Genomic DNA, 24,250 nt, shown 5'->3' on the forward strand with positions numbered 1-24,250 from the left:
GACTTTTAAATAGGATCATTCAGCTGCAAATATTGACATCTCATGTCTCAAGTTGGGAGCAGTACGGTACGGCGCCGGATGCATACAACTAATTCCTTTTCCGGACTTTGTCTAATAGCCGGAAGATGACGTTATATCTTATAACCGTGTACATGTACCTAGCAAACGTACCTTGCCGAGGCACCTATCTATCTGTAAAGCCTTACTCATATCGGGCATGTATTCCCCAAGTAATACATAGCGTATGGCAATCTGCGCCTTACATACGGTCTGCAGCGTCTGTAACTATCTTGCATTATATTTGTACATCTGGCACCAATCACTCACACCGTGGTCTGCTAAGTGCGTTTGATTAGTTTGTCCTGCCTGGGTCTCCCTTGGTCGACCGGGATGCACGATCCCAGATTTTCTACCCGCACGACCCTTGACAACCTGGGGGGTAGGGGGGGATGCATCTACATAGTACAGTATTTGAGATAGCTTAGTAGTATTAATCTCGAGCTGAGCAACAATAAAACTTCCGGAATATACAGGCATTAAAAGTAGGCATCCGTTGTGGCCCTCTTATTCATAGGCTAGAGGCCGTCTTTCCTGAGATCCCACCCCCTCGCCCTGCTCGCCCCAGCTCCTGTGTTCCCTAGTCCTGTATTATCGTCAAGGTCTTAAAGACCGATTTCTTCCGCCTTGCAAGAACCCGTGGCAGCTCGCATATGCACAATGCAACATGTAGATGCATGGTACGCTTTGCCAAGACGTCAGTGTTCGATTCCTGTACAAATAAATATAATTCACAATTGACCCAAGGCTTGTATTCTTGGGGGAAACCCTCTAGTTTGGTATTCGTACCAAGGGGCGAAGTAAACAAGTTTTCCACCAACGCCTATGCCTCAAGACTCATTCCGACCAGTTGCCAACCAAAATCCCCGAGCCCGACACCCAGCACTACTTGACACTGCAAATGAGGCGACTTAAACATGAACAGTGCTGACTTGTGTGTTGGCTATAGTCAATCCTACGCGGAGCACCGATATCCTCGCACACGATTGCTTATATAGCAATCGGAGAAGCAATGGTGCCGCGATAGAATAAAAGCCGTCGGGGGTATAGAAGGGATAACGCCAAGTAATAAAGACTTTCGAGTCTGCCCACAGTCAAACTAACATCATGAAGAAGCTTCATCCTTAGACTGGGGAGGCTGAAGTCCTGCGTTCTGTGCCAATTGTTTCCATATGGCTAGCTCTCGGTAAGCTCTCTCACACTCCTGCTTGAGCTTATCGTTCGAGGCACTAAGCTCTTGGATGGCCTGCTCGGTTAATAGCTTCTCTAAAGTCCACTTTTCTAAGTTCTGTGCTTCATTCTCTTTGAGCTGAGTGATGAACATGACCGCGCGCTGCAAGATTGAACCCTTGTTTTTCTCACATCCGGGAACAATCTTAGCAAGCTCGTTGATACCTTCATTGATGGTTTCGCGGCGTCGGCGCTCAACTAAAGCCGAAATTAGCGTGATATTTCTAGTACCGCGCGAGAAATACAACTTACCTTCTTTATGGTTATCCTTTCGCAACTTGTGCCACTCTTCTGAACCTACAGCCGGTTTAGAGGCAGACGAGGAGGTAGTGTAGGACGGCTGTGTAGATCTGATGCCGTTCTGCGACTGTGCGAGGCCGTTAGTAGACGTATTGGGAAGGCCTTCAGTATGGAGCATGTCGTTATGGCCGAACGACGAATCTTGGTGATGTTCTGCCTCTGCCGCAGCCTGCGCGGCAAAGGTCTCTTCTGTAGATTGAGGGACATGGATGGTAGGATATAAGGTTCCTAAAGCAGCAGCGGCGGTGCTGGATGCGTTGGCGTGATCTGAAGTATCGTGGTGATCGGCTGTAGCCTGTTGTAGAGCCGTGAAATCTGCATTAGTTGCCGCTTGTGCGGCTGCCTGCGCAGCTTCGACAGCACTCTCAACATATGCTGCGTCCGGAGTGCTTGAAATGTTCGGAGGCACACGCTTAGCGCGTCGCAATTCGGGAGAGGAGTCTGGCGCGCCACGCTTTCTCTTCTGACTAGGACTGGACGGAGACGACGCGTTAAAGTCGTTCTGGTCTGCAACAGCCGCGTCCGCCATGGCAACTAGATGCTCTCGATTGATATGAGTTAGAGGCTCGAGGAGTGCCTCTGTATGAGCGTAACCGTTTGACTCCATAGTCGCTTAGCTGAAGAAAGTGTTGTAGTCGATTGACGACACCTACTGTAGGCCCTAGCACCTATGCGATCTGTATACGTAAAGGTGCGTGACAGACTTTGGGGTTGTCACGAGAGGTCTGCCGATGTTAGTATATGCGTGGTATTAAAAGTATGAAATATGAATAATAACTAAATTGCATTGATGCCATCACTTGTGCATTTTGTATATAATAATTTAATGAGCCTTGTCACGTTTTCATGAAATTGCCCGATAGGAGCAGCGACGGGAAGCGTAAGGTGTGCCTCGATACACCAGTGACTAAATAGAAAAATACCGCCGTGGAAGGTCTACGAGGTCGGTTTGACATAGGTGGATGATAAGATATGATCAGATGATCGGATGAAGATAACAACTTCTGAAACTTGGAGACTTCTCCTTAGGACAGACAACTGGCTCAATTGTAGAGATGAGAGATGAACGAGGTGGCCTCGAAAGCTGCGATAGAGATAAACCTCGGGTCATTCATTCATAGACGGGATCTGCAATCTGCAAGCGATACCATTCTTCGTATTCAGGTATATGATCAGGTATATGATAGAACGGATCGCGAAGAGATGGCAGACGCGAAAATTTTCGCATTAATGAGGGTCAGGCTATTGGTGTGCGCGCAGGGAAATTGTCCGTCGCGTTCGGGTATGATGACGAGGATGACGATGGCGGCGATGCGAAAGTAACGGGAAATGAATGACATACCGTAAATCATGTGCCAGGTCTCGTGCAGTGCTATGCTATGCTGAGAGCTGGCGCAAGTGCTTGGATCTTCCAGCGTCAAGTGACTTAACTTCACGTGCTTTCAAGAGAAATAGCTCGAATAATGTGGGATCAATGAACTTGGACCAGGAAGAGCTGCCGAATCAACACCTATTAACCTCAACGAGGCCAAAAGGGATTTCGAGTATTGGGAAGTTTGACGTGGTGCAGCCGGATTTCTTCGATAGAAGGAAGTTAAAACTTGCGCTTCACAGAGAAATTAATAACAAGAAAGAGCAAAAGATAGAGAGTCGAAAGGGAAGGCATGGCCTGGTAGGTCTGATGACTGAATCCCCCCCGGGAAGCACAGACCACCAAATTGCGACCCCCCATCGTTCCTTAGGTACCACTTCCCACTTCCTCACTAACAAATCCTAATTGTCGACCAATCACTGTCCCACGCCCGACCGCGCCAGGTGCTTAAACAGTACCCGCGCCGGTTTGTTGGTTGGTGCTTTTTCTATATGCGAGTTCGTTAGTTTTGGTACCTACATACATATGCTGCTATGATGCTTTCCATCAGGTAATTATGCATTAGAGGGCAACTATGTAATTGAAATTAACTATTTACACAGCTTGAGTCTATATATTTGAAACTTAACAAAGTCAGATATAATGCAGGAATTACTATTGCCAAGTTATTAATACCCTCAGTGTATCAGAGCGAAATGTGTTTCATAGCAACATATTCTGCAAACTGGGCATACTGGGCATACTGCAGGTTTGATGAGATGATTTATGGATTCTTGCTTCGTTATGATCTCCAATACCTGCAGATGCATAGTCTGATTTCGGGGGCTCGGCAAATGATTTTGTTTTGCGTATCTCCTATCTGCTCTCCTAAGTAGTACCTGACAGGTCTAGACTATATACATAGCGAAAAGACGGGTATAAAAGTCTCAGACCAACAAGTCAAGTGACCTCCCTAAGCTCGACCTACCTTCTCCTTCTGTTAGATGCGCTTCTGCCAACCCCCTATGATGATGATTTTGGTGTTAGCTTCCGAGTCCCGTGAGCCCCCGGCCGACTGCTACTTGTTCCTGTGACCAACGGCGGATGTGTGTGACTGCATATAAGTCGCACTAGGCAATTTGCGAGCATCAAGGAGACCACTCGGGAGTACCCGCCTCCACAGAAGCACGGAGGGAGATAGGCGCCACAGCGATGTGGTATTAATATAGAGTACTCTTAATATATTAGCATAAATAGGAACAGGGGATAATTTACATACATACGCGCTTGGATTGATGCATGGCATCCATATCACCAGGACGTATTTATAGAATTGATTAGGTATGTACCTATGTATGAAGTAAGCGGGCGAATGGCGAGAGAATCATTGCTACACGATGAGCCGATCACTTATGATGATGGTTTACTATAGTACCTAGATGCAATGTCAATAACATAAACAAGTATATTCTAGTTAATTATAAAACGAAGTGTATATACCTGGGTCTTTGTGATATGACTTGTAAGAATTTGATGCCAACTGGTAAAATTAAATATCACTTTTATTACCAGGGTATTGTACCAAAGCAGCGTTAATAAAGCCTTACTTACTTAATATTGGGAATCGACAGATCGATCGAAGCTAGATAGAAAAGGCAGGTAAGCTGCAAGCATCGTATACCTAAACAACCTTACCCACAACAACGCCGCAGCGGCATAATAGTTTACTAGTAATAGTTTAAGTTATTGTTCAATCAAGATAAATGGATAATCTCGTAGTCCAAAGCTTGTCAGGCTTGGGTCACGTAACACCGAACACCAGAAGGGAAAGACCTACATACTAGCGGGAGGGACCCCCTACTGAACTCTGGGGAAGCCGTTGTGGAGTCGGGCTGCCACCCCACCCTGCCCAAACTGCCGACCTTGCGCCGAATTTCAATCCTCAAAAACCATGTATTCCGCAACCCACGTCCTATACCAACCCCTTACATCGAATACATCGAAATCGAGATTTTATCTGGAAAGATGGGCGACATTGCAGCAACCAAGTTAGATCACGAGAATCACCTTCTCCTCGTGAGTAAAATTCCCCCCTCTTCTTTTTTTATTTCGTAATGTTAGGGAAAAGATGATGATGCTACGTACGCCGGGCGTTCATTGGGTTACATCATAGCTCGTGCTGTCCTTACGCCCCGAGTCAACCCAACCCAGCCAAACAAACCAAACAACCAACCATCCAACCAACCACGCAAGAAAGCAAGCAAGCACGCGAGCTAACACATAAATTTTCCACTTCATAGGATCAACCTCTCCTCCGCCTTCCTATCGAGCTTCTACGGAAGAACTTCCGGTCCGCCCACTTCGAAGTCGAAAAAGATGGCACGTACATCAAAAACACACTAAAGGAAACAGCAACAGCATGCGTGAACGGGGGCGCCTCGCAGGCCGATGTGCTCAAAAACCTCGACACGATGATCGCCCGGATGCGCGGCGTGAAGCGGAAACTAACCGCCTTCGCCGATGAGGAGCAGCGGCTACACCGCCACGAAGAGGCCCGCGTCCGCCACCTCAACGAGTTGTACTCTATGTACGGCGTCGACGACGTTAAATACGAAGCCTGGAGCCGCACCCGGCTCGACCGTCTTTTAGTCGATTACCTCTTGCGCCACGGCTATAACCAGAGCGCGAGGGCACTCGCTCAGGAGAAGGGCATCGAGCCGCTTGTAGACCTCGACACTTTCGAGCAGATGAGCCGGATCCGGAAATGCATTCTGAACCGGAGCGTCACGGAGGCGTTGGCGTGGTGTACGGCGGGGGACACGAAGAAGGAGCTTCGAAAGATGGACGTGAGTGACCTATACTATCCTAACCATCACCACTCATTCCTTAGATGCTATGATCGATCTATCCAGCTGCTAACCCTCACCGCTAGAGTAACCTAGAATTCATGCTGCGCTTCCAGCAATACATCGAGCTAGTCCGGGACCACTCGACCAAACCCACCGAAATCCTCTCCTACGCGCGCAAATTCCTGCTCCCTTACCAGCACACCTACAAGAAAGAAGTTATGCAAGCCTGCGGCATGCTAGCCGTGCGTCCCAGCGCCGAAACCAACGTCTACGCAGAGCTATACTCCCCGGACCGGTGGGAAATGCTCGCCAACCTATTCACATCGACGCACAACGCACTACTCTCCCTACCATCCGTCCCGCTCCTCCACGTCGCGCTAAGCTCCGGACTCTCCGCCCTAAAGACACCAGCCTGCCACTCCTCGCACCCGTCCTCCGCCGCCGGTCCCCCCTCCCACTCAACGTCTCTCTCCCTAGCCTCCAGCGTCTGCCCCATCTGCAGCACCGAGCTGAACGAGCTCGCCCGCGGCGTGCCCTACGCCTTCCACAGCAAGAGCCACGTCGAGCCCGACCTGTTCCTGCTGCCCAACGGCCGCGCCTACGGCAAAGCCCGCCTCGACGAGTACGCCCGCAAGGCCGGGTTGCTCGAGGACCAGGTGAAAGACCTGCGCACCGGGGAGGTGTTTGGGTACGAGCGCTTGAGGAAGGTGTATATTACATGATTGGAGGAGGGTTTATTAGTTGGTAAGTTGGTTGGCTGGCTGGCTAGTTGCGCAAAGGAGTGCTTGCTTTACGTACGACGTTTACGATACGATAGTATGGTTATAATGGTTAATGACGCGGTGGACCGTGTATTCTTACCCACCTACTTTTACCTAACCTAGGCGCTTGTTCTAGCGGTAGTGGTTCTCCTTCTACGTATCTATATATAGGTACGTAGGTAGGCAGCTTTTATAGTCTTCGAGACAGTGCCTGGCGACAGGTACCCGTTGTTGTTGTTTGTTGTTGTTGTTATCATCGGCATCGTCGTTTAGGGGGGAAAACGGCGTAATGCATACATGCGTGCGTGGAGCTTGGGAATTTTATTTTATTTTATTTTACGGTCAACTTCTTATTTTTGGATAACTACCTATGAGTACTGATGAAATTGTTGATATATACATGTAGTTAAGTGATATGATGGGTATTATTTATTGTGAGAAGGTTAGCCTAGATTTTGCCTGACCTTGATGGTTTCTTATGTATGTATGTAAGATGGAAATATCAAGTATGAACTAGTATATACGGTTTTTGAAAATGTGACTTACCTCAAGTAAATTTAAAGGGGTCTATTAGCGTAGCGTGTACGAAGGTTGGGGCCAAAAGTTAAGACCATGCAGTCTCTTTTTACTCTCAGATGTGCAAGACTTTTGGCCCCAACCTTCGTATCTTAAGTAAATTCAAAGGGGTCCATTAGCACATATGGATGGACTTAAATCCTAACCCTTTGTTAACAAGGAGCCCCTCGTAGGTACTAGCCCCTACTTAATATTCTACGGCTCTAGCGATAGAGCAGTTTTTAGATGGCAACTTGAATCACATGCAGCAAAATACAGCAAGATTTCGAAATATAGGGCAACCTCAGCGGAATCAACTAACGTGTGATCCTCACCGAGTATATGTATTGGCAAGCAACCACAATTCCGTATCCGACCAGCCAAGCTAACCCCTAAAGATTCGCCTCCCCCCCGACCACTAGTAGTACATGCGTTAGGTACGCAGAGATCAGACGCCTCGCGAGTAAAGGAAAAGAAAACCAACCATTCGTATGCTCCTTATTTCAGATAGTGCTGACTAGGCACACTTGGTCATTAGAAGTTACAAAGAATCGTCCGTGATTTCATGATCGCAAGACGTGAAAACTAGAGCACAAACGCAAATGAGAAAGAGAACTGCATGGCGCCATGATCGTCGTGAAAAATTTCATGCCACCATTCCACTGTAGATTGGATATGAAAATTTTGTCGCCATTTCCTCCCAGTAATGCTGCTTGTCATCACACTGGGAACAACCAATTGTCGAAAAGGACTAACTGGATCATAGACGGTTTTTTTGGAGATGTGAAATTCGTGCACGTGCCCTCGCCACTCAAATAGTAAGAGACCCAGTAGCTTTCCTTAACACTTCCAGATCTCTTGATGTTGGAGAGGGATCGGGAGAAGGATCACGTTGTGCCGGTGGCGTCTTGGGAGCTTCTTGACTCATAGGTGCTTGAGAAGTTGTAATCGTTTGGGTCTTAGGGGATCCTTCAGAGGCATCCGGCGTCGGTGGTCTATTTGATGGCTGCTGGGGAATCGGACGAGTCGACCGTGAACTTGAACGTCCTCTGGCAGATCCAGCTCGGGATTGGTTAGTCGTCCTAGCAACATGACGTCGAGGCCGAGATCGAGAGGACGGTCGTGAATGACCAACACCTCCACGTCCACGGACATTACCTTGGGTTGACGAAGGTTGCGGTATAGCAGGCTGTGGTAGCATAGCAAAAGGTATCGGGAATGGATAATTCGGTGGATGCATCATCGGTCCAAACGGCATAACCGGCCCAATAGGAAGATGCGGTCCCATTGCCGGTCGTGTTTGAGTCGCCGACTGAGTCGCCGACTGCTGTTGAATCGCCGACTGTGATCCGGGGGGCAAAACCGGCCCGGGTACCGGAAAGCTCCAAGGGGGAGGAATTAATTGTGGTAAGAATGGCGGAATAGGGACAGAGGGGTTAGGGCGAGGTAAAAGACCAAGGGGAGCGGGCAAGGCGTAATCTAATTCTATCGGCATACCAAAGCAATTTCCGAAATTCGGATTCTATCTAGGATTCCCCGGAAAGTTGAAGGCTCCAAAGACACCTCCTCCGCCACCTGGTGTCATAGGTCCCATTCCTATTCCATTCGCATTGTGCGCCTGCGCAGCCGGGGTGCTAGCGAGTCCAGCGCTTACCGTGCTAGGTGTGGTGGGACCACCGTTAACGTTCCCATTCCCGTTACCGTTACCGTTACCGTTACCGTTACCATTGCCGTTGCCGTTACCAGGCGAAGCATTGCCTACATTGTTAGTCTGGTTCTGTGTCATCGTAGGCATCTCCATTCCTGAGAATCCAAGACCCCAGACTTTGCCGATGTGGTCGTCTGAAATCTCACCGTTGTAGATTCTCTCGCGTAGCTGGAAGAATACTCTTCCCGTTAGGAGGCTGTCCGAGCCAGCTTGATGAGCGGCGCCGACTCTCTTAATCTTCAGGGCATCGGCAATGCTCTCCAAGCCTGACTTCTGCTCAAACTTCTGCATGATCTCGGCAGTAGCGGGATCTGAGGGGGTGAGGTGACCAGTACTATGGAGCTTCACAGCGTACTTCATGAGGTGCTTAACATCATAGGTTGTCGGGAACCACTTTTTCATGATCTTGTCGAACTCGCTCTCGTCATTGGCTAGCTTTTCGTTAGAGAGAAGCTTGGTAAGGTAACCGAAGTCATAACCGCCGTGGAACGAAATCCACTTCACGTTGTCGAAGCAAACGAAGCCCGAAGGTATGAAGAGGGCTGCAAACTTCTGCGGGTCGATTCCGTCACGTTCCAGTTGGTTGAAGTCGATGCCAGCTTGCTGCAGGGACTCGATGGAGGTTTGGTTGTACATGTCCTCCTTGAGAGAGAAGTTGAAGTTGAACTGCCACGCGAGAGGCATTTGCGCCTGGTTTCCTCGGCCTCGGGCATTCGGGCCAACCTCGTTCGACGCATTAGCGCGGTCGGCCGGTGTCTCACCCTTCTCGTTGAATAAGCTCAGTCCTATCTGGATCACCTTAAGCAGGTCGACATTGACCCGTAGGCATTGGTAGTGATAGTCGCTCTTTCCTCGAAAGTTACCCATGGGGCGGCCCACGATACCGGGGAATTCGGTGTCCTATTTCTAAGAGGTTAGTAGGCGCAATGCTTTTACCGCAAACACTCTTAACACTCTTAGTAAGAACGAACCATAGCCACGTAAGGGTAGTCATCGACCAGATCCATTAGGATGGTCATCTCCTCGTTGAAGTTGTGTTTCCAGACCTCGCGTACACGGGGCCTACCTGCGCCTCCAGATCGCGCCTGGCGATCACCTCCCATAGCGTGGGCTTGGTGTGAGTGTTGCTGTTGTTGCTGCTGCTGCTGTAGTTGCGCAGCGTGCTGGAAGCCCGATCGGGCAGCGTGACTGGCAAAGCCTGTTTGATCTCCGACGCCAAAGCCGGCGGCAGCGTTGATACCGCCACCGAGTCCTAATCCACTAGCCGCAAAAGGGCCGATCTGTGCGTTGCCTAGGTAGGCAGAGTTGCCCAGCGCGGGGGGTTGGTGACCGGTCGCATGGCCTTGGGACGGGTGAGAGGGGAACTGGTGTTGATAGGGTGGCATGTTCGGAGGGCCACCCCCGAATCTTGAGGGGGGAGCCATTGAGTTAGGTGAATGTCCGTGTGTCGCGGAGGTATTCAGTTACGTTTTCTGGTTGTTGGTATGAAGGGAGGAGTAGAATCGGTCGGCATTAGGGAGCTTTGACGAGACACTGGATGGCCTTGGCCAAAGGGTAGCTGTTTGACGCGTACAGAAGCTTGGTATCCTGTTCGTGCCAGTTTATCAACTAAATTAATTGCCTAACCTAACGTAGGACCTCGTTGCTGGATATCCGGTGTAAGTTCAAGGTTCATTAGCGGCGGAAAGGAAGAGAAACCGAGTGAGGACGGGACGATGTTGTGTGGATTTGGTCAAACCTTCCAAAAACCCTAAAGTGAATCGTCACTGAAAAGCGGCAGGTGCAAACATTAGGTAGATTGACGCGGAGTAGGTAGGCAGGTACTCGGGACGGGACGTTATTGAATTACAAGGAATTAAAGTGGCCTGAGCGCAATGATATGCATATTTACTTCATCTAATCTTTAAAATATGAAGTTAACCCCTCTTGGGGAACCCTGCTCTTTCCTTAAGAATTCAATTAACTAACAGGTACCTATTTACATGTAACTACCTAAAGTACCTCCCAAAGTACCTTAGGTAATGCAAAGGAACCACCTGAACGACGACCGGTAATTGAGCTTTCGTCGTCTTCGCTTCGAGAGCTCTTGCAAGCCTTCCTCCAACACCAGCATTAACACATTTACTCACAATGTATCCCTCAAGGTTAGCCCTCTACCCCCGGTATTTGTATTTCAAAAGTGAATAAGACAAGGAATTAATTGCTAACCAAGCCTGCCGCAAACAGGATACTCCGAGCGCAGCACGGCGAGAAGCCGAACATTACCGGCTTCGACATCAGGAAGTTTGCGCACTCAGCCGGACAGCCAAAATACGATCCCTGGGAGCGAGCGTCAGTCTCCCCTTTTCCCACTCTCCCTCCGGTCCAACTACCACAGTCTAGGGCAAGCTAGGATATATGCCCAGAATAATCTGCTGACATAGGTCTTCGCACGCACAGGGAAGCATGGCGATACACGGGCATATTCACGCGCTGGAACCGCTTCAAGAACGCCTTACCCGGTCTAGGAATCGCCACCGTGGCCTTCGTCGCATACCTCGGCTTCGAGAAGCTGTTCCTCAAGGACGAGCACCATGGAGACGAACACGGGGAGGGCCATCATTGAGCGGACGCAAAAGCAGCGAGATGGAATTAAATGCTATAGGCTATAGAGGTTCCGAATACGGCATTGTACATATATGCGCATCCGACCCATCCGGAGCGAAGACCGGATGGGAATAGCTCTCAATGAATGAATGTACTTGGTCACGGCCAAGGGACTTTCTGATAAATATACATATCATACGATGTCTAGCTGTTGGATAATAATTTTATTAACGTCTAGTGGGTGTGCCGAGACTATTTACCTAAAGATATATATCTTTTACGCTTAAGCACGTCCGGTGTAGAGGACGACCAGAGTATCATAGCTGAGCCGGTGTATATATCGCCTGACAAGAGAACTTGGCTGCAGGATATATATAGGTACATATAACTATGCGATGCTGATAATGAACACGGAGAATAACTATCTCATTTAACTTTCAAGTATTTACATCGAAGATAGAAAAAAATGCCAAGTTTCCCTCCAAACCATAGTAGCCCAGACGCGTTATACCTGCATGTAATATCTGCAAATGATAACTGATCTATCTTTCCACCATGCTATAATTCGATGATGCTGATAGTTAATGACGAGTACGAACATGATATATGCTTAGGCATGTATATACCTAATGTACCTAAATGCATGCAAGTATGCAAACTCCCAACCGACATAACCATGCCAGATAATGCCACCAAGCCGTATCCCCAACCTAGCCTACCTACCTAGGTATCTTCCATAATACAAACGTACGTACACACACCTACAAACCGAGATAGACATCCATCCATCCATTTCATCAGTATCCCCTCAACGTCTCAAAGCCGTAAAAGCAGAACAGAACACAACACAACACAACACATAACCCCCCCCTACTACACCCCAATCCCATTAACAACATCCAACGCGCCCTCAACCACAACCTCGAGCTGCGCAACACGATGCTTCAAACTCTTATTCTCGTCGCGCAGCAGACTAACCGTATCCCACGCCACACTCGCGTCCTGCCCCCTACAATTCCCACACCCGTCCACCACGTCCCCCGTTCCCCCTCCTCCTCCTCCTCCCCCCGAAATCCCCTTAACCAGCTTCTGGAACGTAGTCAACTGCCGTCCCGGCTTAGGAGACAGACCGGGCGTGTTGTTATTGTTATTGTTGTTGTTGTGAGGGGACCGGATAGCGAGCAGCTCGTGCTGCTGCGGCGTGGGCGGAACCTCGGTTTCCGTCATGGTGGTTGTTACCGTGGCGGTTGGGCTCCGGCTCCGACTAAATATGCTTTCGGCCTCGACGCTTTCGCCGTCCGTCACGCTGGTCCCCCCCGCCGAGGTGTCGATGCTGAGATCCGAGCGCACCGTGCCGTCGCTGTTGCGCCAGCAGCGTTTCCGCTTTTCTTCTTCATCATCCGCCGCATCGTCGTCCACGTCCACGTCCGCGCAGAGATCCTCCGTGATCAGCGGCGACTCGACTAGCCCTGCCCTTGCCTTTGCCCCTGCCCTCCCGCGACTACTAGCCCTGTCCTCCGCCTCGCGCCGCGCGCCCCTTTCCGCCTGCAGCTCCGCGACGAGCTGCTGCATGGCTTTTTCCTGCTCGGCCGCCTTGGCCGCCATGCTCTCGAGCTGGCTCTTGAAGCTGCGGATGCGCAGCTCCGTCTCCGCCATCTCCTCGGCGTGGGCCTCGTGCTCGGCGCGCATCTCGCGGATCGTGGCTGCGCGCTGCCGGTACGCGTCCTGCATCTTGCGCAGCAGCCCCGCCGCGTTGGTCTGCAGGTTCTTGTAGGCTGCGGGCGAGAAGGTGTCGCGGTCTGTCGCGGACGGGTACAGCGCTGCTTCGATGTCCATGTTGATTATTTCGTCGTCGATTTCTTGGGGCGTCTGCGCTGCTGCCGGGCTGGATAGCCGTGTGGTGAGCGACGCGAAGAAGCCGAAGCGGGACTGCGTCGCGCTCTTTGGTGTGGTGTCGGACGATACGGATGCGATGCTGCGTCTGGATTTAGGTGTGGTGTTTGGAGAGACGGCCTCGTCTGCGGATGAGGACGACGGTGTGGCGCTCAGCCAGGTGCCGTATCTTGCTGGGGAATTATCCGGGCGCCGGCCGGCTCGCCCGTCACCGGTAAGCGGCATGCCTTGAGATTGACGCCTGACGTGGCCTGGCTTAGGAGATGGAGATGGAGACAGCGAATCCGCGTTCGAATAATAAACGTTCGGAACCGACTGCTGCCGTTGGTGCCGTATATTCGACAGCAAGGTATTGGTATTGCTTCTATCGACGAGCGGTGTAATAAGACCAGGTGGTTTTAATGAGGTGGAAGAGTACTCCAGAGGTTCGAAGGTCATGGTTGGTTCGTGATACTCTATTGTTCTCCCCAGTTCGTCGGTTGCCGCGTACGCCGCCTCAGTATCCATGTTTGTTTCTTAAACGGGTAGACTAAGTCTTGGAGCGGCGGTACTCCTTAGCATGATGGGATATTGTTTCGGGGTGTGGGACGACACAGGGAACCGTCGGGGGGGACAGGAAAGGAAAGGACCCTTTTCTGGCTCAGGGAGCGGAACCCTGGGTTTTGTGCTGGGGTCTCAGTAGTGTAGTGTAAGTGTAGCGTACTATGTAGTAGTGTATGTATTGTATGTATGTAAATTCGACCCTGTGGAGGTTTGGGTCTCTTGGGTATTTTCGAGTTGGTTCGAATTTACTCTAGTTATTAAAAAATAAAGATGGGATCTAAGAAAGAAAACCTATTCTCGTCTTTATCCGTTAAGCAAGTAAGAAAGGAAAAAGATGACATATGTCGTTCATCTACCAGCCACGAGCCTGATGATCAGCAAAACAACAATACTGGAGACAACCACTGGAGACAGCACTTCTGCAACAATACTATGTATGGTGGGTCGACCGGTACGCCGGGATTCCAGATTTAGGTGTAAGACGGGTGGTTGGCAGGTTGGCAAGGGTGATTAAACAGGATCAGAGCCAATCATTTCAACATCTTTGCTTAATACGGTATGTAGTACTGTATGTAGTACTGTACGGATTAGAGAGGCACAGTGTTTAAAGCATGGACATTAAAGCATGGACACTCCCTCGCCCACTTCCAAGTCTTTTTTTCAGGAGATCGTTTACATGGGCTTGGAAGGAAAAAAAAGAAAAAAAAAAAGAACGGCAGAATAATACTTATGGTCTCGTTTCGAGTTTATTAGCTTCTCAGCCTTATTGTAGGACGGGCAAGTCTTGGATAACTTGTTAATTCAAGACTTTGGAAGCAAAACGTTGTAGTTAGAGACAGCTTTGTAAAAGATGGTTTAGAACGAGCATACATACATTGCTCCATTACCAGCCATCGACCAGCATGTGAGCGTGGGTCTTTGTATCCTCGAATCTCTGCCTTGTGATAGGTAAAATATGTCCACCAGACTCACATTAATAACTAGAACTCTTCAACAAGACTTACGCACATGTGTAATGCAGTACATGGCTGTACCGAGCCTGTCTTGAACCAATTCGATTCAATTCAATTCAATTTCCCATCGATCCCAAGTTTCCGGCTCTCCGTCAGATATTTATGGATTTCTATATTTTCTTACGATCCCAATACGATTCCATCGCATCGAGTCGACGCACGTGGCACATCTACCTATGTATGTAGATAGGTACATGTCTAGCCGGATGGATATTATATACCCGATGTATGATTTAAAATACGAGAAGACTCATTCGTACAGAGATCAACGCTTTACTAAGGCAGAGTGGACTTGACTTATAAGAATCTAACACGGCACCATTACACTAGTTAGAGGAGCCCATATGTAGAATAGCCATTAACTTCAGTAACTAGTATTGTACATCCGTAAACTTCAACAAATACGGACGACTGTAGGACATATTACTGTTATATTACTGTTATTGTTTTAGTATGTAGCCTCCCTATTCTAGCCAGAGGCCCCTTGCAAACATCGTAGCACGTCAAGACCAGTTTTCGCTGATAGGTAACGTATCTAGCCGATGCTGAAAAGAATCAATGTTTTAGTTAATAGGTCACCTCGACGTATACACACAGACAGACAGTCTCAATATTTCAAAACTCGCTTCCCACATTTCACATGATGCAAAGTTCCACCGACGTCAACGCCCAGCTATGTATGTATGTATATCTTGGAATACTCCTCAGTTACAGGTAGGTAGGTCGGAATGCTTCATTGAATAACTAATTGCCCATGACCTTATCCCGGCATAACAACCATAAAGCTGATAAGTCAGTCAGCTGTCCGTTATACTAGTTGGGCGGCTGGGCTGGTATATTCATCCGCAATAAGACGGCAAGCTCTTTCCACCTGAGGGAACTCGCATTCATCAAGGTAGGTAGGCTCGGGATTTCACGAAACCCCAATACCCAATTTCGAAGCCAAGTCCTGACCAACCACGCAAAATTGCTTCTTCAGTAGAAACTCTCCACCATGGTGTCCTTCAGTTTGCCACCGACATTGCCCGGCGCAGCACCCTCGCCGAGTCTGAAGACGCTCTCGATGACGCTAAGCTCCGTCGCCGTCGTATCTAGCCCCGTCACCGCCAGCCAGTCGTTGACCACCATACCAGCGCCAACCACGTTGCTGCCTCGGTTCACGCTGCCCGCGACGAGCGGTACTTGCAGAAGACTGCTCAGCTCGTCCTGGTCTTGGATGCTGGTCTTGGGATGTACTAATCCGCCCTGATTACTCAAGCTCATATAGCTTCCGACAAGCACGTTGTCCGCAACCGTCTGCCGGAAAACCTCGACGCCCAGAACATCCGAAATAATCTCCTCCGTCTCGCGCTCCAGATCCGGATGGACCAGAGCTATGTGATCGTTTGAGACGATAACATTGCCTAAGGCGGATAGACGTTCCTCTATCCTTTGGATCTTGATCTCGTCAGGTAAGGAATTGCGCAGATGTTGCAGTTCTTGATCGGTAGTAGAAGTGGGCACGAGAAGACCCTTACGGTTCCTAAGGACAAGAAACTAATTAGTCCTCACCACCAGCATATATATAAACACGCGCGATAGCTCCAGGCCATCGCGTTAGGAAACGCAGTTATTTCTTACCCTGCTGTTAACCGGCCGATGATGCGCGTGCCGGCGATTGTAGTTCGGCAGATGGGAATGACATCTTGCAGTTCGGCCTCGAAGACGCTGTAAAAGTTTTCGCTCGCGCCGACGGCGGTCAGAGCATAAGAATTGGTGAGTGTCGCGAAGACGCCGACCCTAGATTATAGAATTGCATCGTTAGCACTTCGTCGTCTACTACCTCTACACAAATTTGCTTTCGCGGGGTCCCTCTAAAACTAGAATGGCGGGGCTTACTCGTTGGAATTCTCAAATTGTGCGCGCACAGCCATAATTTGTCCACTAAAAAGGTTGTATTGCTAGACACTGTATCGGCCGTAATTGTAACGGAGAGGGTATTCAAGTTTTTTTTTAAAGAAGTAAAGTAAAGTAAAGTAGATGTTAGTTAAAAGAAGAAGAAATCGGTTGTTCTGCTATGCAAGACTATGTAACTAGAGGCACTAAGGCATGGGATAACGCTGCGTATTAATCTAAAATATTCATGTGGGGCTATATAAGAGATACTTCTTATTCCGTACTACCAAGAGGCTCTGGAACTAAGAGCTTGTAGTCAAGTTTCCCGGATGTGACTCAATCTGGATGACTCTCTACCAGGGGTATTTGTATTGGGTACTTATCCTACGCGCCTAACTACGCCTAGTTTAAAGTGCCAAATACATCTATAGCGCATGCTTAGCCACGATGATTCATACTGAACTCAATCCAGTCCAATTCGATCCCGTCTAATGCGCATTCCATTCTAAGCACGCCGTATAGGAGTATGATTTCAACTCTCGACCTCTGTTTTATTCTAAATTTTATTTCGTATTGGGTAACAAGTCTCGAGTACCTAAGCTTATCAGAGCGCAATGAGGCGCCTGCATAAACCTATAGGAATTTCAGAATCTTAGGCCTATAAAAGCACCATCGTATCGGGTATGAAGTCAATTCCATGCACGCGCATTTCAGCGAGAGCCAATGACTCCACTTCATAACTAAATCTGTTTCTATAATGGCCTATTCCTCCTCCGGGAATGCCGCTATTAACGCCCCTGAACTCGTCACCTTAACTCCACTGATGGGAAATATCTCGGCCCTGCAAACCCTTTGGCGATGACCGCCTGTATGTCGATATTTTCGCTCGGATCCCGATGCGGGCTCCACATCTTCAACAATATGAACCGTCCAGAAACCGGGGGATCAAACTTAATAGTACATTTGCTTTTGTTCCTCTCAATAAAGAATCGGGCGTAAGGAACCATCATCTCCCCACCCACAGCATGAACAGCCTCCTGCGTAGCCACCTGTGCAGCTTCTATCGCCTCTTCCAATGCGGTACTCGGTCGGTTACGATGCCGCCGGATTCTTTGATATGCTTCGCTAAACGAATAATCGTTCGTATTGCCTTCGTCATCGCTTGTTTCACTCTCAAATGGCAGGGACCCAATCCTATTGGGCGGCCGCCAATCTCCCCTCGGAGTCGGGTCATCCGTCTCGTCGTCGCTACATTCCGTAGTGACCCTAAAAGGGGGTGGTGGCACATTAAATTCAGAGGGAATCTGAGCAACTCGGACGTTGTTGTCTTCATCGTCCATGCCGATATTATATAGCCGTCTCGCTCTAATCTGTGCGTGCGTCATGGTGCTTCCATCGTCGTTGTGCCTAACGGACAGAATAGGTGTGAGGGGTTGGCTATCTCGCTCCCCGCGCCTGGGTGAATTTCTAGAGGCCGAGTACTGAATTTGATATTGGGCCGTCCGTGTCAGGAGATGGTCAGACGTCATTGATACGAAGACCATACCTTCCTGCACACTATGAAAACAATTAATAAAAGTGTGTAGACAGGGGAGAATATTACTCACGGGGAGGTAAAATTAGATCTAGGAGCTTTTATAACCAACTCCTTTAGAGTAAAGACGGTGGCCCCTTGATGTCTCAGTATGATATTGCATCTCGGTCCTTCGGTGCAGTAGACGGTTTGGTCATTTTTGAGAATATTCTCAGCTGCATATCTCTGGCCATCGTCAGAAAAGATGCCCCCATCGCAGCTCACCAACTCCATGGTCAGCTGGCCCGGTTCCACTTGTCCATATTTCCCATATCGAAAACCTTGAAAACTGCCAGACAGACGGTCAGAGTCTAGTTTACGCCTCTTGACTCGTCGATTATCCTCTACTGGATCCTGCGGCGGCGGTGGTAGCGGTGGTAACGTTGAGAATGTAAGGTCAGAATAAGGGTGGCCGGGAGGGTGAGTAAAATCCAGAAGCGCCCGTAGTTCAGAATTGGTGTCTTCCCGTAACCGTTCCTCGTCTAAGGGAGATTGCGAATCGGCTATCTGGCCGGTGGCGGAGCGTCGGGTACCACGCGAACCTCTATCAAAGGGTTCTAGTCGCTCCCAGAATTCGCCCGCTTCGTCATTGGTCTCGCTCCGATTCCTCTGCGCATTCCGCATCCTTGCCGCGTACATGCGGTCCATGCGGTCCGCCATACGTGCTTCCGCCGTACGTGCTCGCGAACCCGATAGACCGGATGAAGGCATTGCGGAAGGTCGTCGGGTACTTGTCAGAGATCGCAGCGGCGGCAGGTAAGGGGCAGAGGAGAGTAAGTTATAGCGGGGTGATGCGTCAGAACTTTGCGGCTCTCTCGAGAATCTTCGTTGCGTTTCCGAGCTGAGCTCGAACGGCATGCTGTTCCGCGACGAGGAGCGCTGACCCAAGCGGGTTAAATGATTCCGGACAAGATCTGGTCGTGGGCGATTAGGCGGTCGGGAATAAGGGTAATACCTCTCTATAGCCCGATATAACTCTCCAGAAGGGCTGATATCAGAAGGCGAAGCATCACCATCGAGTATGGAACGTACTATCTCGTCAGCAGTGCGAAAAGGTCCTGGATTTGGCGGAGGCTGTTCGGAAGGATTGTCCGACTGTCGGGTAAGGGTATAGTTAGTATAATGGTACTAGAGCACCCGGAAGCATATCTGGGCGGGGACGCAGGTTGATATTTCGATGCAGACCAAAGGTGGAAGCCGACCCCGGAAGAAACGTGGTAATACATGGCACATGGCAGTATATGCTGGGTAAAGTCGAGACTTACCATTAAGAGACTAGGGACCTTTAAGTATTCGTCAAGGTGTGCGTGCGTCAGCGGATCAGACTGCAGCTATCAGACCGCAGCTGATGTGTACCCGATTAAGCCAAGAACAGTCAAGTAGCGATATAGTGATGAATTGGTATTATCAGGGGTTTTCGTCTGGTATATGTTAAGATGATCGAGTTGATGGGGTTGACAGGTTTGGGTTGGCGGGCAGGGAGGGAGATGAGATGAATGGAGTAATCAATGGAGTGTAGGTAGTTGGAAGTTGAAATGGGAAATCCCTTGGGAATAAGGAATGGACATGCAGACGGTGGGATGTTGTGTGAAAGGGCATTGGTGAAATGGAGCAGGTAGGCCAGTTGGTTGGGTTTTAGGCGGGGTTTTTACTTATAAAGTTGTACGCCTGTAACTACCTAGCGATTTAATGGGTAAAATTGATAAAATGTACAAAGACGCTGCAGAGTGATTACCCGACCATTCGGGTACCTCTTAAACATGCACTAGGTAGGTCATACTCACGCAACCACCCCCCCATCCCCCCTTCCGCCCAAATTAAGTCTTATCCTATCTTATCCTAGAAGGTAGGTACATACCTTAGCTTTATTCGGACCTTGTCGCACTCTTTGTGTAGCCATTCAATTTCTAACGCCATCTTCTTGTTACCTTCTCCTTTCTTGTAAGCCTCCTTGTAAGCCACGAGTTAGAGATTATTGAGCTTGGTGCGCCTATATATTAGATATTTATGATATGTTGTATTACCTACCTAGTACATAAAGAACCATATCAATTGGCTGCTTTTGTACATCCATGTATTATGCTTATATCAGGTTGTTACATATGATCTTCAATTCAGTCTTGGCCCTCCAAATAACGCGATTTATTCTCTTATCATGGCGTATCTGCGTATCCACACTGATTTACCTTTACCTAATGCAAGTTACACCTGTAGTGTTACCTAAACGGGTGACCTAAAAGAAGGCGAGGGTAGCTCATCGCATCTTGCCTTTAATACCTATATTAAAAGTACATACGTGATTTACATACATGATTATATTCATCAAATCACTAGCAAACGAACGAATCGAACAACATTCAATATCGAAACTGAGAGCTGGACCACCATATCGCCAAGCCCCCGTAACTCCTTCTTCTTACACATTCCTAATATTTACGGAATAGGAAAGATAGACTTGTTAGTCAGCGTCCAAGTACAAGCAAGTCGCGCGCCGCGCATCTGCTGTCTTCACGCATCTCATCTTGAGCCGTTCATCTCAGCCACCAGACTTGAAGATAACCCTTCCTCTTCCATCCCGTAATTAATTTCCATATTTCATACTTCTCATACACCTTTACGACCCGGCATTTACAGCTCATCAAAAAATGGAGACTCAAGATCAAACTGCTCCCGCGAATCAGCAAACGATCACAGGTGAAGCTCCTATTCCCGAGCCGAACCAGCCAGTTCAGGATGGCAGGATATCCGGACAAGATCCACTATCATTACCAACCTCTGGTATATCTCTACCACCTGAGAACTCGGTTCCAGAAAATGGCGTCCCGGTATATCCTCATCCAGATGATACCTTTGCCACCCTCCAGCAAACAGACTTCAACAACGGCAACTTCGCTAATCCGGGCATGATAATACCTCCTCCGACTCAATCACATATTATACCTGATTTCAACAACCCCGTCATACCTCAGCCAACCAACGGAAATGTCTTAAGTGCAGGTAAGATAGCACTTCACTTTATTACTTAGGTTCTCATCTAATACAGCTATCAGATGACATCGCCCTATACGACCGCCAGCTGCGGTTATGGGGCATGGAGGCGCAACAAAAGATACAGAACACCAACGTTGTTCTGATCACTATGAAGGCGCTCGCGAATGAGATCGCTAAGAACTTGGTGTTAGCTGGCATTGGTTCCTTGACCGTTGTCGATGACCAAATAGTCACGGAAGCCGATCTGGGGGCACAATTCTTTCTCACCGAGGAGAATATTGGCCAAAGCCGTGCCGAAGCGGCTGTTGGCAGGATTCAAAAGCTGAATCCTAGAGTCAAGGTCATTGCCGACTCCGGGAGCATAATGACCAAAGGCGCCTCGTTTTTTGGCAACTTCGATATCGTCATCGCCACGGATCTTAGCCCTACTGTTTTCGCCTTCATCAACACCGCTACTCGTCTTCACAACCGCCAGTTCTACGCGGCCGGTACCTACGGCTTTTATGGTTACATATTCTGTGACCTGATCGAGCACGATTACGTTTTGCAGCGAGACAAGCCTAATGTGCCAACAGCCGTGGGCCCAGAGACCCGGACTCGCAGCATTATTAAGGTGGAAAGCGAGAAGGAAGGCGGCAAGACCATTGAGAAAGTACAAAAGCGCGAACTGTACTCTACCTGGGACCTCGCTTCCGAAACAAGTCTCTTACCCCCTGAGTACCTCAAGTCCAAGCGCCGTCTCAAAGCCGTCTCCCCTGCTCTCTCCTGTCTGCGCGCTCTCTGGGCCTTCCAACAAACGCATAACGACCGGTTCCCCGAGCACAACAAGCAGGATCTGGAAGCGTTTACCCGCTCCGCCACGCATAACCACCAATTACTATCTCTCCCCGCCGAGACGCTGCGCTCCGAGTTCCTACGCAGCTTCCTACAAAACGTAGGCAGCGAGATCGCGCCCGTGACAGCGATCCTCGGCGGCCAGCTTGCCCAGGACGTCATCAATGTTCGCGGCCAGCGCCAGCAGCCCATCCAGAATATGGTTGTCTTCGACGGCGATAAGATGGAGGCCGAGATGTATCCGCTGCACCCGGAGGGGAAGCTTGGCAGGGCGCAGTTAGAGCTGTCGACGGCGCCGGGCATGATGCCGCTTGGCGGGGTTGATGCCTCGCAGATGTTGCCTATGGACCAGGCTGCTATGATGATGGCGCCTGTTTCTGGTGTGTGATGGGAGAGGTGGTACGCGCCGGTAGTTTATGCAGGACAGGCAAGGTTTCCTTGCGTTTGGACGCGGTGGAGGCCGAGTCCAGGGCGTTTTTTTCAGAGTTGGCATAGCAGATTTCAGATTCCAGTGATATTCCAGTTCGGTTATTTCCATCTTTCCAGGGATTAGCAGGCGGATTTCAGATAAGAGATTTCTTTTCCCTTCGCGAGAGTTCTAAAAAAAATTTTAAGATGGATGGATATATTCGATCATCGCTCAGAGATCCTGTCTTCGGTTTAGTGGTAAAAGGAAACTACCTGGTTAGGTAGGTTAGGAGATAGTAAGAGCGTAGGAAAGGGGGAAAAGAGAGAGAGAGGGAGAGAGAGAGATGAAAAAAAGGAACATGGAATGCAGGTGGTGCTGCGCTGTATGATAATAGGTAGTCGTATGCTTTGCTAATTTACAAGTCGGTGTCTTCTGGATATCTAAGTCAAAATACTGTGAATGTTAGTACTCGGGTATATACACCTACCCATCTCGTCCACAGCAACTTACAAATACTCAAGCCTACGGGTTTCCTACAACTTAATGTGAAAACGTGCTAGGTATGCGATCGATGATATGACTTATATATAATAAGACTACTCTCGGGGAAAATAGACTCGTACATATATATACGCGACAAAAGGCTAGCAAAGTGACGCTTCGCCGAGCATGGAAAATCATAGGTGACCAATACCGTTTATTCCGGCTGGGATTCATACCGCATGATTACAGTTAATCTAATTGTTAGAAAAGGGCATAGGTAGGTGTTTTCACTCGAATCTCCGCTGGTAGGTATACAATTACTTAATCTACGTTAAAAAAAAACAGACTTCCTTATTAAAGTCCACGGGCAAGTATCACAGTTATTCATCTACTAGAATCACCAGACAAGTCACGCTACCGACGAAGGCAGAAATAGGTCTTAGGTGTATGTGCAAAACAACATTCATTGATCCCTCTATACAAGGTCGCTACGCTTAGGTAGACACGACCGGCCACAACCCGTGGCTCTATTTTCGGCGCTTCCACCTCCCTCCCTCCCGCGCGCCCTCCTCCCTTCCGTCCCTCTCTATATTCCTTCCGCTGTCCTCCCTTCTCCTCCTCCAAGGGGAATCATACCAACGACCAACGACCAACGACCAACTGATTATAATGCAAACCCTCTCCTCTCCTCCCCTTCCCTCTCTTCTCTTCTCATCTACCGCGGCCTGTGTGCCAGATACACAAAATGCTCGCTCAAAGAGAGCATGAGAAGAAGAAAAATCAAAAATCAAAAAGAACAAGACGTTGAAAAATGTCCCTTATCCCTAAACTCCGAGTTTTTATGCAATGATGATGATGATGAATTTTTTGGGGGCGCGCCTTAGTAACGTAGGGAAGACCCCCGATATGCGAATCCCCTCCCCTGTCCAATGCAGCCAGCCTGCCCGGCGCCATGCTGTGGGGTACCAAGTGTCATGTCATGTCGTGACATGATGACGAGAAAATACAAATTTGTAAGTAATGGCCAAGAAAGAAGAAAAAACCAAGGCTCAACGCCGAATGTGTGCCAGAAAGTAAGAGTGTTGGTTGGTATCCACGGGGCGGTAGTAGTCGTAAAGATGATGTCGTGTAGTAATCAATAAGGTATTCAATTATTTTCTCGCATCCGATGTTCTATCATGCGGATTTTCATTTCCTAGCTGTGTAGGAATCGATTCGTGAATCAGTTTGGTCGGTATA

The 24,250-nt window shown here is 48.9% G+C and overlaps 9 protein-coding genes across 9 annotated transcripts; 3 read left to right on the top strand and 6 right to left on the bottom strand.

Moving 5' to 3' along the window:
* Positions 1 to 469: 469 nt before the first annotated feature.
* Positions 470 to 2,928, bottom strand: F5Y00DRAFT_240527 (uncharacterized protein). The gene is made up of 2 exons (XM_048008249.1): positions 1,540 to 2,928; positions 470 to 1,485 (listed from the first exon to the last, which is right to left on the bottom strand). Exons 1-2 carry the CDS (start codon positions 2,192 to 2,194, stop codon positions 1,163 to 1,165), a joined length of 978 nt encoding a protein of 325 aa, XP_047863750.1. The 5' UTR covers positions 2,195 to 2,928; the 3' UTR covers positions 470 to 1,162.
* A 1,879-nt stretch (positions 2,929 to 4,807) lies between these two features.
* Positions 4,808 to 7,008, top strand: F5Y00DRAFT_240534 (protein FYV10). The gene is made up of 3 exons (XM_048008250.1): positions 4,808 to 5,014; positions 5,239 to 5,784; positions 5,871 to 7,008. Exons 1-3 carry the CDS (start codon positions 4,964 to 4,966, stop codon positions 6,507 to 6,509), a joined length of 1,236 nt encoding a protein of 411 aa, XP_047863751.1. The 5' UTR covers positions 4,808 to 4,963; the 3' UTR covers positions 6,510 to 7,008.
* A 603-nt stretch (positions 7,009 to 7,611) lies between these two features.
* On the bottom strand, positions 7,612 to 8,598 carry F5Y00DRAFT_270952 (uncharacterized protein; the record flags this gene model as incomplete). The annotated part of the gene is made up of 1 exon (XM_048012699.1): positions 7,612 to 8,598. The coding sequence occupies one exon, from the start codon at positions 8,596 to 8,598 to the stop codon at positions 7,915 to 7,917; it is 684 nt and encodes a 227-aa protein (XP_047863752.1). The 3' UTR covers positions 7,612 to 7,914.
* A 27-nt stretch (positions 8,599 to 8,625) lies between these two features.
* F5Y00DRAFT_263251 (CAF1-domain-containing protein) lies at positions 8,626 to 10,235 on the bottom strand (the record flags this gene model as incomplete). Its single annotated transcript, XM_048011488.1, has 2 exons — positions 8,626 to 9,711; positions 9,783 to 10,235. The coding sequence occupies 2 exons, from the start codon at positions 10,233 to 10,235 to the stop codon at positions 8,626 to 8,628; spliced, it is 1,539 nt and encodes a 512-aa protein (XP_047863753.1).
* A 516-nt stretch (positions 10,236 to 10,751) lies between these two features.
* Positions 10,752 to 11,860, top strand: F5Y00DRAFT_111776 (NADH-ubiquinone oxidoreductase B12 subunit family-domain-containing protein). Its single transcript, XM_048003918.1, has 3 exons — positions 10,752 to 10,955; positions 11,038 to 11,142; positions 11,251 to 11,860. Exons 1-3 carry the CDS (start codon positions 10,942 to 10,944, stop codon positions 11,414 to 11,416), a joined length of 285 nt encoding a protein of 94 aa, XP_047863754.1. The 5' UTR covers positions 10,752 to 10,941; the 3' UTR covers positions 11,417 to 11,860.
* Positions 11,861 to 12,197: 337 nt separating this feature from the next.
* F5Y00DRAFT_111778 (uncharacterized protein) lies at positions 12,198 to 13,950 on the bottom strand. Its single transcript, XM_048003919.1, has one exon. It carries the CDS (start codon positions 13,795 to 13,797, stop codon positions 12,271 to 12,273), a length of 1,527 nt encoding a protein of 508 aa, XP_047863755.1. The 5' UTR covers positions 13,798 to 13,950; the 3' UTR covers positions 12,198 to 12,270.
* A 1,258-nt stretch (positions 13,951 to 15,208) lies between these two features.
* Positions 15,209 to 16,938, bottom strand: F5Y00DRAFT_240543 (eukaryotic translation initiation factor 6). The gene is made up of 3 exons (XM_048008251.1): positions 16,725 to 16,938; positions 16,467 to 16,625; positions 15,209 to 16,368 (listed from the first exon to the last, which is right to left on the bottom strand). Exons 1-3 carry the CDS (start codon positions 16,757 to 16,759, stop codon positions 15,822 to 15,824), a joined length of 741 nt encoding a protein of 246 aa, XP_047863756.1. The 5' UTR covers positions 16,760 to 16,938; the 3' UTR covers positions 15,209 to 15,821.
* A 589-nt stretch (positions 16,939 to 17,527) lies between these two features.
* F5Y00DRAFT_263255 (uncharacterized protein) lies at positions 17,528 to 20,211 on the bottom strand (the record flags this gene model as incomplete). The annotated part of the gene is made up of 3 exons (XM_048011489.1): positions 17,528 to 18,278; positions 18,329 to 19,389; positions 20,170 to 20,211. The coding sequence occupies 3 exons, from the start codon at positions 20,209 to 20,211 to the stop codon at positions 17,528 to 17,530; spliced, it is 1,854 nt and encodes a 617-aa protein (XP_047863757.1).
* Positions 20,212 to 20,542: 331 nt separating this feature from the next.
* On the top strand, positions 20,543 to 22,965 carry F5Y00DRAFT_240547 (uncharacterized protein). The gene is made up of 2 exons (XM_048008252.1): positions 20,543 to 21,291; positions 21,345 to 22,965. The coding sequence occupies exons 1-2, from the start codon at positions 20,940 to 20,942 to the stop codon at positions 22,505 to 22,507; spliced, it is 1,515 nt and encodes a 504-aa protein (XP_047863758.1). The 5' UTR covers positions 20,543 to 20,939; the 3' UTR covers positions 22,508 to 22,965.
* The last annotated feature ends 1,285 nt before the right edge of the window (positions 22,966 to 24,250 follow it).

Source organism: Daldinia vernicosa (genome assembly GCF_022497035.1).
Source record: "Daldinia vernicosa strain CBS 139.73 unplaced genomic scaffold F5Y00scaffold_31, whole genome shotgun sequence".
NCBI lineage: Eukaryota > Fungi > Ascomycota > Sordariomycetes > Xylariales > Hypoxylaceae > Daldinia > Daldinia vernicosa.